A 13142-nucleotide genomic window follows, 5' to 3' on the forward strand; every position below is an offset into this window, starting at 1 on the left:
GATACAATTTTAGGCACTGGAGGTTCAGAAGTGAATAAGACACACAAACTTCTGATCTCTGTGATTTTCTAATCTGTTCAGGAAAACAGATGATAAACAGATAAACAGGTGTATAATATGTTGTGAGGCAGTGAGAGGAGGTAGAAAGAAAAATAAAGCCAGATAAAAAGATGAAACATGACAAAGATGTCATTTTAGCCAGGATGGTTGGGCAAAGCAATCTGAGGAGGGGAGATCTGAGCAGAGACCTGAGTAAAGTGAGAGGGTGAGCCACACCGATATGTGGGGGTGGAAGGAGGGTGTGCGTGGAAGCGGGGCATGCAGAGGAAACAGCAAGTGCAAAGGCCATGAGACAGGAACAGGCTCGGTCTACACAGGGCAGTGGGGAGGGCAGTATTCTGGAATGCAGGCTGTAGGGTGGAGAGCCGTAGGTGAAGCGACCTGCAAGGCAGGGTAGGTTAGTTCAGGCAATGCTCTTCAGGCCATCCTGAGGCCTTTGGGATTTATTGACTGGTAGGTGTCAAGCCTCGTGGGACATGATCAGACTTATCTTTTAAAGGTTTACTCTGGCTGGAGCACCTAGGTGGCGCACTCGGTTGAGCATTTGACTCTTGGTTTTGGCTTAGGTCGTGATCTCCTGGTTGTGACATGGAGCCCAGTACTCAGTGTTGCGCGTCTGCTTGAGATTCTCTCTCCCTCTTCTGCTCGTGCAAGGCTCACTCTGGCTACTGTGTGGAGAATGTGAGCTCCGGGGGAAGCACTGAGAATACAAAGAGGTAGACCAGTGAGGAGGTGAATGTTCTGGTCCAGGCAGTGATGATGGTGACCTGGAGACCACCATGCAGGGGAGCTCTCAGACTCTGGATGATTTTGAAAGCTGAGCAGAGAGGATCTGCTAAAGCTGGACTATAGAAGTGTATGCTAGTGAGGAGCCTGGATGCCTCTACAGTTTTTAGCCAAACGGTGGGCGGGCAGTGCCATTTGTTGAGATGGGAGTGCCTGGGGGGAGCAACGGTTTTGGGGGGGAAGGTTGGAAATGAAGCATTGTTTTAGACTTGTAAGTTTGAGTTGCTGCCGGGACTCAGTTTTGTCTTCTGTGAAATGGGGATGATGTTTGCTTTATACATTTGATGAGACTCAAATGTGATAGTTTTCTTTTGATATTACACAGATGTAAGGTTTATTTTTATTCACACGGAAGCTAAGGGTACAGTTCCCTTTAAAGGAACACAAACTACCTCTTGCTGGCTAGATATTGCTGCCCTGGCCAATATAATTGGCTCTCACATGGAGCAATGATGCTGGTAACGGACCCTTCTCCATATTTATTTAACGTTTATCTAGAGCTTACTATGTGCCAGACACTATTCTAAGGCCTTTATAAAAATAACTCATCTAGTCCTTGAAAATCCTTTGTTTATGCCATTATTACCCTGACTTAACAGATATAGCTGTGGCACCAGAAAGGGGAAGTATTTTGCTTAAGGTCCCATGGCTAATAACGGCAGAGCTAAGAGTCAACCCCAGGTGCTCGGGCTCTGCTTCCAAGCCCGGTGCCCAGCTCCACATCTCCTGCTCCAGATGAACCGCTGCCATCGCTGACACATGGCCTGGCCTCTTGTGTACCGAGAGGGTGCCTGGTGTCTGACACCATTGCCTGCACCCTGTGCCCTCGTAGGCGGTCCTGCCTTGCTTCTTACAAGACCTCTGCTCAAAAGAAGCCTGTCAGTACTGATGGCAATACTCCTTTTGTCTCAGACCTTCCCAGGCCGCTGGCAGCCACTCAGAGCACTCAGTGTCCTCTGTCCCTTTCTTCTAACGCCCTGAGGTCAGCCACCTCCCCCCATTGCAACACACCACGCGCCGGCCTCATTGCCAGTTGTTACAAGTCGTTTCAAAAGCTTGCAAGTATCACGTTTTCCATTCCGGTGTCGAAGCGGACCCTGTGCCACAGGGAGCTGAGAGCCGAAGGCAGGAGAGGGACATGCCAGGACCCCTGACCTCTCAAGAGACTCGGAGCTGGAAGCCGGGCCTCGTACGATTCAGCTTTGGGTCCCGGATCCCAGCACCAAGTGCGCACAAAGTGGACATTCAGTGAATATTTATTTATTTAGCAAATGTTTATCGAGTGCTTACTACTTACATGTCAGTGTGATCGGTGCCCAGGAAATGCGCGCAGGCGGGTGCCCGGCAAGCTTGGGGGGGGGGGGGAGGCTCCCTCCAAAGGAGCAGGGGTGGGGGGGGGGGGGAGGAAGCGGCGAAAGAAGCCGAAGCCAGAGGTCAAGGGACTGGCGGAGCTTCGGGCCGGGGCGTCCTCTCCACCCCGATACCCAGGCGTGGACACGCGTGCCGCAGCCCCCGCGACCCCTCCCGTAGCGTCCACTGAGCCGCTGGCCTCACGGGGAGGGCAGAGCTTGGCAGCAAGGCTGGGCGCGGGGCGCGAGGGGAGGCGCGGCCGGGGCAAGCCCTCTCGGAGGGGCCCGCTCCAGCCCAGCGCCCCACTCCGCGTCGTAGCCCGGGTGGCGGCGTCGGCCCGCGGCTCACCTGCTGCGTGACCCTGTGCGCGCCACTTACCCTTCCCTGGGCTCGGTGACATTGTCAGTTAAATGGGCTTCCGATCACCTTAAGGTTGGTGCAAGGATTAAGAGGGGGTGCCCGGAAGGCTTCCTTGGGGTGGTCCTGGGCGCGCAGGAAAGGCTCCCGCTCCGGGGCGCACACCTGGCTGGGACCCCCCACCCCCCCGGCCGGGACCCCCCACCCCCGCCGGCCCCTTTCCCGGGGACCGACGACTGGCCCGGGCCGCGTGGGGCGGGGCGGGGCGTGGGAAGCGGCGGCGAGCGGAGGAGCAGGCGAGGGCGAAGAAAGGGAAGGCGCCGAGGGGCGGCGGGCGCGCGGGGCGGGGCCGGGGGGGCCGGGGGGGCCGGGGGCGGGCGGGTTCCTGCGCCCCGCGCGGCGCGCACCCGGAGCCCCGGCGGCGGGGCGGGGGCGGCGCGCGGCGGCCAATGGCGCGCGGCGCTGCGGCGGGGGCGGGGCGGGGCGGCGACACCCGGCTGCTGACAGCCCGAGTCCCCAACTCCGCCCCCGTCCGCGCCGGAGCCGGAGCCCGAGCCCGAGCCCGAGCCGCGCCGCGAGCGGACATGGCAGCAGAATGAGGCCGGCGCCGGGTCGTGGCCGCCGGCGCCGCGCTGCAGCCCGAGACCCGCGCCCGGCGCCCCGCGGGCCGCGCGCTTAGCCGCCTCCTGCCGGCCGCCCGCTTCCTGCGCTCGGAGCCCCGGGCGCGCGCGGCAGCCGGGGACCCTGCGGCGGCGCCCCGGCGGGGCGGACCACTCGGGCGTGCGAGCGTCCGGCTGCGGGAAGCCCGCGGGGGGCAGCGGGCCCCGGGCTGCGGCGGCGCGGGCGCGGGCGCGGGCGCGGGCGCGGGGATGAGCCGGCCATGGGGCGGCCTCGGCGGGGCTCGCGGAGCCGGCGGGCGCCGCGGCGGGGCCGCTGCCTGAGCCGGGGCCCCGGGGGGGTCCCCGCCGCCGCCCCCGGGAGGGACGAGGGCCCCGCGTGGCGGACGCTGCGGCAGGCGCCGCGCTGAGGCTGCCCGGGCTGCTCCGCCTGCGGCTGGGCGCGCCTTGCCCGGGCCCCTGGGCGGCGGGCGCACCGCGGCGAGCGCCGGGGCAGGAGCGGCCCGAGGGGCGTGTGCGCGCGCGCGAGCCTGTGCGGCCGGAGAGCGGGCCCGAGCAGCAGCCGGCGGCCGGAGCAGCCATGCTTCCCGGGGTGGGCGTGTTCGGCACCAGCCTCACGGCCCGTGTCATCATCCCGCTGCTCAAAGACGAGGGCTTCGCGGTGAAGGCGCTGTGGGGCCGCACGCAGGAGGAGGCGGAGGAGCTGGCCAAGGAGATGAGCGTCCCCTTCTACACCAGCCGCATTGACGAGGTGCTGCTGCACCAGGACGTGGACCTGGTGTGCATCAACCTGCCGCCGCCCCTCACCAGGCAGATCGCTGTCAAGACCCTGGGTGAGCGACCCCTCCCCCCGCCTCCCCCCGAGGCTCGCCAGGCCCCCGCGCCGCCCCCCCCCCGCCGCCGCGCTCGCCGCTCGCCGCTCGCCGCTCTCCGCCGGCGCCACCTGGACGCGCCTTCCCACGTGCGTGGCGCGGGGGCCGAGGAGGCGGACCGGGTGCGGAGCGCGGGGCGCGAGGACTAAGCGCCGGCGGTGCCCGGGGCCGCCCGCGTGCGTGCGCGCCTGCGAGTGCGCGCCCAGGACCGCGAGTGCGGGGCCGCACACGTGCGCGCGGCGGGCGGGGGCCACCTGGCGGGGCGCGGGGGCCACCTGGCGGGGCGCGGGGGCCACCTGGCGGGGCGCGGGGGCGGGGGCCACCTGGCGGGGCGCGGGGCGCGGGGGCGGGGGCCACCTGGCGGGGGCGGCTGTGGCGCCCGGCTAGGCCGCTTCGCTTCCTCCTGCTGTTGCTTGGCTGTGAGCTCGGAATGTGACGTCCACCTGGGATTATTCCGCGTTAGCCGGGAGCAAGGATGGCGGGAGCGGTGGGACTGGGGTCAGGGGATGCGTTGCGACGCCTTCCAGGTGCGGGGGGGGGGGCGCCCTGGGTCCGTAGCCACCGGTTTGATAAAACCAGGGGAATTGAACCCTGGTGGCAGCTCAGGAATTGTCTTCTGCGTGGGCTTGGAATAAGGGATCTGAAATTTTGAGGGGCTGGGCGCAGGAGTTTCCAAGGGATGGCTGCTTTGAGTGGGAGGGAGCCCAAGGCTGTCGGTTGCACGCGGGAGCATGCAAGGAGTCCCTCCTTAATCGTCGGGAAAGTTCCCAGGCCTGACGTGGAGGAGCAGGTTGGGAGGGAACTCCCTGCCCCCCACCCTGGGCCCCCCACCCCCCGCGCCCACCTAACCCAGGCAGCCCCGAACCATCTCAGAGCACAGAGCATCCGCGCCCTGCCCTGCCCTGCCCAGAGGAAAAAGCAGCGCCTGTTTTGTCCATCAGCAGTTCTCACACCTACCGAAGACAATCCCAGGACTGTGGCTCACTCCTTACCCTCCCAGGCAGGCAGGATATGTAACACCCACCCTTGAGAGTTGGAATTTTTATTGGCGAGGAAAAGAGACAAAGCTTATGGCACAGGACAGGACGTTGAAGTTACAAGGCGAAGAGCAGGGACAGTACTTAGAAGCCAGTGGTAATTTATGTAAAGGCGAGTTTTATCTTTTAAAACAGGGATGGATCTAGGGCAGGTGAAATGTATACATACGTGTGTGTGTGTGTGTAATTCTGTCTTCAGAGATCTGAATGACCAGAATGTTAGAACTCTTTCTTCCTAGAAAACCATTTTTTATTGTACTTTACTAAGTTTCTGACCTTTGTTGCTTATTTTCTTGGGCCTTGGATTGAATGTTATGGGGTTCTGAGTTTTCTGTTTGATGTAATATAGTAATCGGGTTGCTAACCTTCGTGTTTACGGTGGATCTGTGCATACCAGATGGGTCATAACCATCATATGGCATAAATCTGTAAGGACAGTTTTTTAAAAGAATTTATTTATTCCTGAGAATACACAGAGAGGAGAGAGAGAGAGGCAGAGACACAGGCAGAGGGAGAAGCAGGCTCCATGCAGGGAGCCTGATGTGGGACTCGATTCTGGGACTCCAGGATCATGCCCTGGGCCAAAGGCAGACGCTAAACCACCGAGCCACCCCGGCTGCCCTGTAAGGACAATTTGTATCCAATCCGTGTCTGTGGAAAGCCCAGGACTGGTCATATCAGAAAGACCTTGTAACATTGCTTTCCCCCCACTATGACAACACAGTCTTGCAGGTCAGCACCCCTCAGGCGTATCTCCAGATGAGCAGCCATTCGGGGAACAAGAATGTTCCTATTTTCTGACAGTCTCTTGTACGTTAACCAAGAAAGCATTTGGGCTGCTCTGGGTTGGAGAGAGGTGGCATAAATTATACATTTCTGGATACTTCTGTTTTTATTTTCAAAAATCCTTAAGATTAACAAGAGTTAATCTCTTCAAAACCAAGCAGGAGTCTTCGGAAATAGACCCCGGAATAAGGAATATTCCCATGACTAAGGAATAGGGTTTTGTTTATATTTGTGTAGTAAGTCTTGGGACTTTTTTCCCCCCACTTCTGTTTTGGCAGGTCATTTCAGATAGTTTGTGATTATAGAAAACGTGGGGGTATTGAATTTAGATGGGGCTGGACCTTCATCTCTTTCCCCAGTTCATCTTCACTGGAAAATCCCGAGAGGTCACTTTCTTCCACGTTGTACCTGCGAGTGTGCAGCTGGGTGATTGTCTTGGTGTGTTTGCTGTCGTGGTGAGGTTCAACATCCCTAACACAGGAAGTGAAACACCCGGGACAGTTGCAGAGTTGGTTTGGCCGTTGGGGGGTTTATAGATGCTGGTGTTTGCCTGAAATTGGAACAAGCCAGTCTTGACTGATCCTGGTGAATTGTCCTTCTTTTGGCAAAGGCCTGGGCTTTTGAGTTGCTTGCCCAGCAACGGCGAGTGGTCCCTCTGTCCATACTCGTGACTGGTTTCAAGTCTGTCAAGGTGAGGGGCTGGCCTGGGGACCATCAGGGAATGACACTTGGAATCAATAGGAATCATATACATCCTCCTTTAATTTCTAAGACTTCCCTTGAAATCCCTACTTTGGTGAGCTAGTCATATTTCTCTGTTGTGGAGACTTCCTGCACTTCTTTTGTACAATTTCGATAGTGCCTAGGACTGTCTTTTACTAAGTACCTCGTGAGTGCCAGGCGATGTGGTAGGTGCTGCATATAAAACACTTTATTTGGGACGCCTGGGTGGCTCAGTGGTTGAGCATCTTGCCTTCAGCTCAGGGCGTGATCCTGGGTCCTGGGATTGAGTCCCGCATCGGGCTCCTTGCAGGGAGCCTGCTTCTCCCTCTGCCTACGTCTCTGCCTCTGTCTCTGTATCTCTCGTGAATAAATAAATAAAATCTTTAAAAAAAATAAAACATTTCATGATGAGAATAGCCCTCAAACATAGATGTTAGCCCCAGTTTATAAATAAGGCAAACTAAAATTCGGAGAGCTGAGCAGAATTGCTCAGGGATGGATAGCTTGGGATTTGAACCCACGCTTCTACCTTCTGAGAGTCCTTTCTTCCTCTCTCGCCTCCTAAACTTGCTTCTTGGCTTCAATTCCTTCTCTCAGATCACAGTAGCTCGGGTGAGGTTCTTGGTGTTATCTTTTATTCCTGTTTGCCCCATGCGTGGGCTCAGTTCCTTTTTCTCCATCATTGCTTCCTCCACAGAAGGAACAGGGGCCCCTCTCTAGGTCTCTGGGTGAGTTTACAGTCTGCCCCTCCTCACCACTGCCTCTCTCCAGCTTCCACACCACTGCCAGCCTTTCCTTGAAGAGCTGCAGACTTGATCATGTCACCGTGCCCCTTGCTGTCACTTCTAGAAGAGTCCTAGCTTCTTGGCTTGACAGGCAGGAGCTGGCCTCATGACAAGCCTGCCCAGGCTCTTCTGGCTGCTGGCTCTTCTGGAACCCTGTGCACTTTAGTGAAACCCAGAATGACTGAGGTGTCCTGGAATGGTCCCTGTTTGCTTATAGGTCCATGCCTCTGTCTGGAACACCTTCTGGCTCATGTTTGTGATGGATGCCTGTTCATACTGCAGGACTTGGCCCCAGGATTCCCTCCTCTCCAGAGTCTCGCCCTTCCCATACCCTGCTGTGGTCTAGTGCCAAAGGCTGTCTTCATCTTTTCTCAAACCCATTTTATGTATTTATTTAAGTAAAAATTTATTGGGGAACCCCAGGCTGAACTTGATCCCAGGATCCCGGGATCACCCTTTGAGCCAAAGGCAGATGCACTGAGTCACCCAGGTGCCCCATCTCAAACCTATTTTAGTGTACAATTTAAATTTCATTTATTTTTGAATGAGTTATGTATTACGTGGTATAAATTAAAAATACCATAAAATTTTACAGGGAAGAGCAAGTGTCTCCCCCCCTTCCCCCTCCCTCCCCCCCCTCCCCAGTCTCTGTTCTTCAACTGGGAGATACTCTCAGGGATCATGACCTGAACTGAAGGCAGAGGCTTAACTGACTGAGCCACCCAGGCATGCCTCCGTGTTTCTATTTTTTGCTATATAGTATTTCATTGTATGGTTAAAGCAAAATTCATTAACCAGTTCTCTACTACCCACATTTTGGTTGTTCCCAATCTTTTGCCTATACGAACCTGTGGTGAATAACCTAGAACCTATGTCGGTTTGCACACTCACCACTGTGCTTGTAGGGTAAATATGTGAGCTGCTGGTCAAAAAGTATGTGTTCATTTCCTTTAATGTAGATAGATGTTGCCAAATTTACCGGCCCTCGAGATGACACTGCTTTTTTTGCTGAGCTGCTTGCAGGCCTCACTTCCAGGAGCCCCCTGACTGCCAGGTGCCTGAAGGCAGCCAGGATGGTCTCCCTCACCTTTGTATCCAGAGCAGCACAGCTCCTAGCTGGCCTTTGGGGAGTCCGTCAAAACCTATGTCCGGTTTGTCCTCCTGCACCTAGGCTGTGCAGCGAGCCACCCGCCGCCGCCCTAGGTCCACTCTTGTTCCTTATCCAGGCTAGTCTCTGTATAACAGGTGAGTGGCGTGTATGCATATGTATGGTGCTATGTCATTCATTCCCTGCTCAGAATCTCTCAGTGGCTGCCATGGCACCTGGAGCAACATTCAGTTTTCTTGGCCTGGACAAGCCCTGTCTAGTAATCCCCATCCCCCGGCTCACTACCTTCCAGCTACTTGTGCCTTCTTTTTAAATTTAATTTAATTTATTTATTCATGAGAGACACACACAGAGAGAGAGAGGCAGAGACAGAGGCAGAGGGAGAAGCAGGCTCCATGCAGGGAGCCTGATGTGGGACTCGATCTCGGGTCTCCAGGATCACACCCTGGGCTGAAGGTGGTGCTAAACCACTGAGCCACCCAGGGATCCCTACTTGGGCCTTCTAACTCAAACTCACCAGCTCCTTCCTGACTCTGGGCCTTTGCAGACTGGCTTTTCCTCCCTCTGCCCAGAGGGTTCTCCCTCATTCCTCTGGACTCATTCTGATGTTCCAGCTCAAATGTTCTATCAGGAGAGAGAGAGACAGACAGACAGAGACAGAGACAGAGAAACCATTCTGGTCTTTCCCTCCCAACCAGAAGTTCTCTTCCCACTTCTCACTTTAACCTCTGCAGCCTCTCTGTGTTCTTGGTAGCATTATCGCTGTTTGTGATGACCTCTCTCATTTGTTTGCTTGTTCTCTCATTTGCTGTTTGTCTCCCCAGCTGGAACGAAAGCTCTGTGAGGTCGGCCCGTGCCTGCTTTGCTCACCGGGGTGGCCTTATCTCCCCTAGACAGTACCAGGCTCTGAGTCACCTAGTAGGCACACTATAAATATTTGCCAAATGACGAATGAATGCATTTTCAGTGAATGAATGAATGCTTGGGGGAAGAAGGCAAAAGGTCATAAACAGGATGGGTCAATCAGTCAGTAACATTTTGTCCTGCCTGCAGTAGCGCAGTGCCTCCCAGACAGCCACCCGAGGGGGAAAATCTTGTCAAAATGCAGATTCCCAGGCGGGGCCCAAGATTCAGAATGTCTCTCCAGCTCCCGGGTGATGTGCCTGTGGTGGCTGCTGGACACAGAGCTGGGATGGCTCTCTGCCTTTGGGGAAAACAAGACCAACCCTACTGTGAATAATTAACCTGGCGGGGGAGCTGTGTTAAAATATCTGCCGCCTTTGTGTGTAATGTGACAGCATCTGTTTTCACGTTCCCTGCCCCAGTTTTTGGAGACAGTAGTGCAGACTCTCTGGGGGAAGCCTCTCTGGGGGACGGGAGGCTCCTCTGGGACTGCGAAGAAGACTGTAGAGTTCCGTGGAGCCTTCCTTGACTGTGTGCACAGTAACCTTGCCCTGACTTGTTTGGCATCCTCAGCTGAGGACCTGGAGCACCCCGCACTTTAATGCCCTACTGCGGAGTAGCAGCAGGTGTACCCGGAGAAGGGCTGCGGGAACAGGAGTGAGACCCGGGTGGAGGGGTGCTGAGCGTGGTTGCCACACAGGCCGACAGACGGCCACTGATGATCAGATGTCCCTTTTGGACTCAGTAATAACCAGCACAGCCCACATTTCCAGCTCCCCCTTGAAGCCTATTCTGGATGCATTTTTCTACGAAGACTGTGCAGAAGAGGCAATTGCATTTTTTTTTTCTCTCTGGGTATTCTCCACCGCTGAGCCCCAAGTGCAGTGGTTTTGGTCTATCAGCCTGGTGTAGGGCTGAGGAAGTCCTGGGGCATTGTGTAGATGGAAGAAATGACAGCGTTGGGTGAGGAAAAGTCAAGGCTCGCCAGTCCCATTTCATCTAACTGAAATTAGGTGCAGTTGAGTGATTGTTTTGTTGATGATATCTGGCTTCAAAAATGTTCGATTCTGCAGAAGTGCAAATTGGAGTGAGGAGAAGCCAGATGAAGAAATTGGTCATTTTGATCCCGAAATGGGGGAAGAACCAAAAGAAAAAAAAAAGTGGTGGAAGTAAATAGCATGTTTTAAGGGTTTTACCAAGAAAGAAATATAGGGGCAATTAGTTACATATTTTGATTCAGGGCAGTTATGGCTTGTCACTGTAGATGGCCTTGTGAGTCACAGAAGCATGGATGATACAAAAGGTTGGTGGGTCAGGACTGTGTAACCATCCCTGCTGAACTTCAGGCTTCTGATCAAAAAGATGGGTTAAGATACTATGACATAGTATGTTAAGATACTGTGTTAGGATACTATGATATAAGTATATATAACTGGTGCACCTGGGTGACTCAGTGGTTGAGCATCTGCCTTTGGCTCAGGTCATGATTTCGGGGTCCTGGGATTGAGTCCCACATCGGGCTCCCTGCAGGGAGCCTGCTTCTCCCTCTGCCTATGTTTCTGCCTCTCTCATGAATAAATAAATAAAATCTTAAAAACTTAAAAAAAAACCTAAGTGTATATAATTGATGTGACAATTAAAATGAGAGGGGATGTGGACAGGCTTAGCCACCCCACCTCTGCCCATAGCTATCTGCATAAACCTAATAAAGATTATTCTACGTCTCATTGAGGTGATCAATTCTTCAGCCTATTCCAAATGATACTTTTGAGGATTGCTTTTCATATTTTATAAAGAGATGATTCCATCTACCTAGATTCAGAAAATAGTTAAAAATTTTTTAATTCATTTACATTTATTTTTTACATTAAAAAAAAAATTTAGCGAGAGAGGGAGAGAAAGAGAGTATGAGCCGGGAGAGGAGGAGAAGCAGAGGGAGAGTCTCAAGCAGACTCACTGCTGAGCACGGGGCTCGATCTCACGACCCTAGATCCTGACCTGAGCCGAAATCACGAGTCTGAGGCTTATCTGATTGAGCCACCCAGGTGCCACCCCCACCTTTTTATTTTTGTTTTTTTAAGGGGAATGTGCATAAGCCAAGCTTCAGATGTGGGATTTGCTGAGAATCCGGTACTTGCTTTACAGAGACACGATCTAGAAGGTGCTGATGGTGTTCCCAGGAACTCACCATGCTCCTGTGAGGTTTTATCATCGCCTGTGAGAAGGATGCAGGGCCCTTTGTGGAATTCAGGGGTGGGGACATAGCTCAGGCCCCAGTGGGTACTTGGGAACTCTGAACTCCTGGAATTTTATCATTCTGTGCTGTGCTTCTGTTCGTGTGGTGACCTCATCATCCATCGCTCTTTGGTCTTTTCTGCTTCGGGGGCCCATGTGGTGGTAGACAGAGCTCCCAAATAGGAATATTACCGGTTTAGCCTCCCCCACTCCAGCCCCCACTCCTAGTTGTCTCTGCTTGTGTCTGATGCTCTCTCCTGGCCCAGTCTTTGGAGGTTATCTGGTAATGTGGGGGACTCATCACAAAATGCCATGGGGACCCTCTACTGCAGGAAGTGGGGCTGGAGGGGTTAAGAGTGGGCATCCTAAGCTGCGCCGCACTCCCAGAAAGCGCTAATGACGAAAACACAGACTTCGTTGAAGATTTTACAAATGTAGGCATTTCTTGCTTTCGCAGTATGTATACTGCGAGTATATATACTGTATATATACTGTCCTCAAACACACATTTGACATTTCATCGCTTTTATAAGGACCACAGTAAAACAGGAAAGAAAAAATGTGTGTCATGATCCAATGATGCCAACCTTATTATTAAATTTAGAATGTAAATGTTTGTAAAGTATGTGATGGGAAAGTAGATAAACATAGCTGACTCCATGGAGTTTTATGGTCCAGCACCTCCTGCTTGGATGTGGCAGCAGAGAACTGCGGGGAGAGACCCTTTGTGCACAAGTATTAGGGTAGGGCCTCCAAGGAGTCAGGAGTCAGGAAAAAAGATTGAGGTCCCCGAGGAAGAAGAATTTCCACCTTCAGATGGCCTTCACACTGGAAACTGCAACATCAACCCTTCCCTAGGTCTCTAGCCTGCTGCCCTGCAAATTTTGGACTTGCCAGTTTCCATAATTGCATGAGCCAATTCCTTAAAAATAAATCTACCTTGCTTTCATTCACCCTCCCGAGGTCTTCCTCCCCCTCCTGTCCCCCTCCCTCCCCTACCCCCTCCCTCTCTCCCTTCCTTCCTCCCTTTCTCCCCTTCTCTCTCCCTCTCCCCCCACATACACCCATCCACCCCCTCCCCATTGATTCAGTTTCTCTGGAGAACCCTGATGAATACAAATTTGGCCTGGATCAAGTCCACCTGGCCGGTCAGGCTGGGCATTGACAAACCTGGCAGACGTGTCATGTGAGTGTGGGTCTGGAAAGACTTGTTGTTGAAGCTGCTCCACTGAGTTCAGCTGGTGAGTGTGGGTCCCTCAGAGAGCACTCTCTTGAGCATCTTCCTCTAAAGCAGGAAGACCTTGAAGGCAAAAGAAAAGATCTTTTTGGTTCAGACTTGACCAAGGTGACTGTTGGGTGAAAAGCTTTAAAATCCTCACTGCTGAGACCCACATGGACCCTTTACCCTGACTGAGTCTACGTCTCTCAGCAGGGCTTCGGGGAAGCTGGCTTCTTAGGGATTTTTGTTTATTTGTTCATTTGTTTAAGATTTTATGTATTTATTCATGAGAGATACACAGAGA

At 54.0% G+C, this 13142-nt stretch overlaps 1 protein-coding gene across 1 annotated transcript in view; it reads left to right on the forward strand.

Moving 5' to 3' along the window:
- Positions 1 to 3397: 3397 nt before the first annotated feature.
- The window catches only part of GFOD1 (glucose-fructose oxidoreductase domain containing 1), a 112037-nt gene continuing 102292 nt past the window's right edge, over positions 3398 to 13142 (forward strand). The window contains exon 1 of the mRNA XM_041770859.1: positions 3398 to 4003. Coding sequence (XP_041626793.1) covers positions 3751 to 4003 — 253 coding nt within the window. The 5' untranslated portion in view covers positions 3398 to 3750. The remainder of the gene's footprint in view (positions 4004 to 13142) is intronic.

Source organism: Vulpes lagopus, chromosome 10, assembly GCF_018345385.1.
Source record: "Vulpes lagopus strain Blue_001 chromosome 10, ASM1834538v1, whole genome shotgun sequence".
NCBI lineage: Eukaryota > Metazoa > Chordata > Mammalia > Carnivora > Canidae > Vulpes > Vulpes lagopus.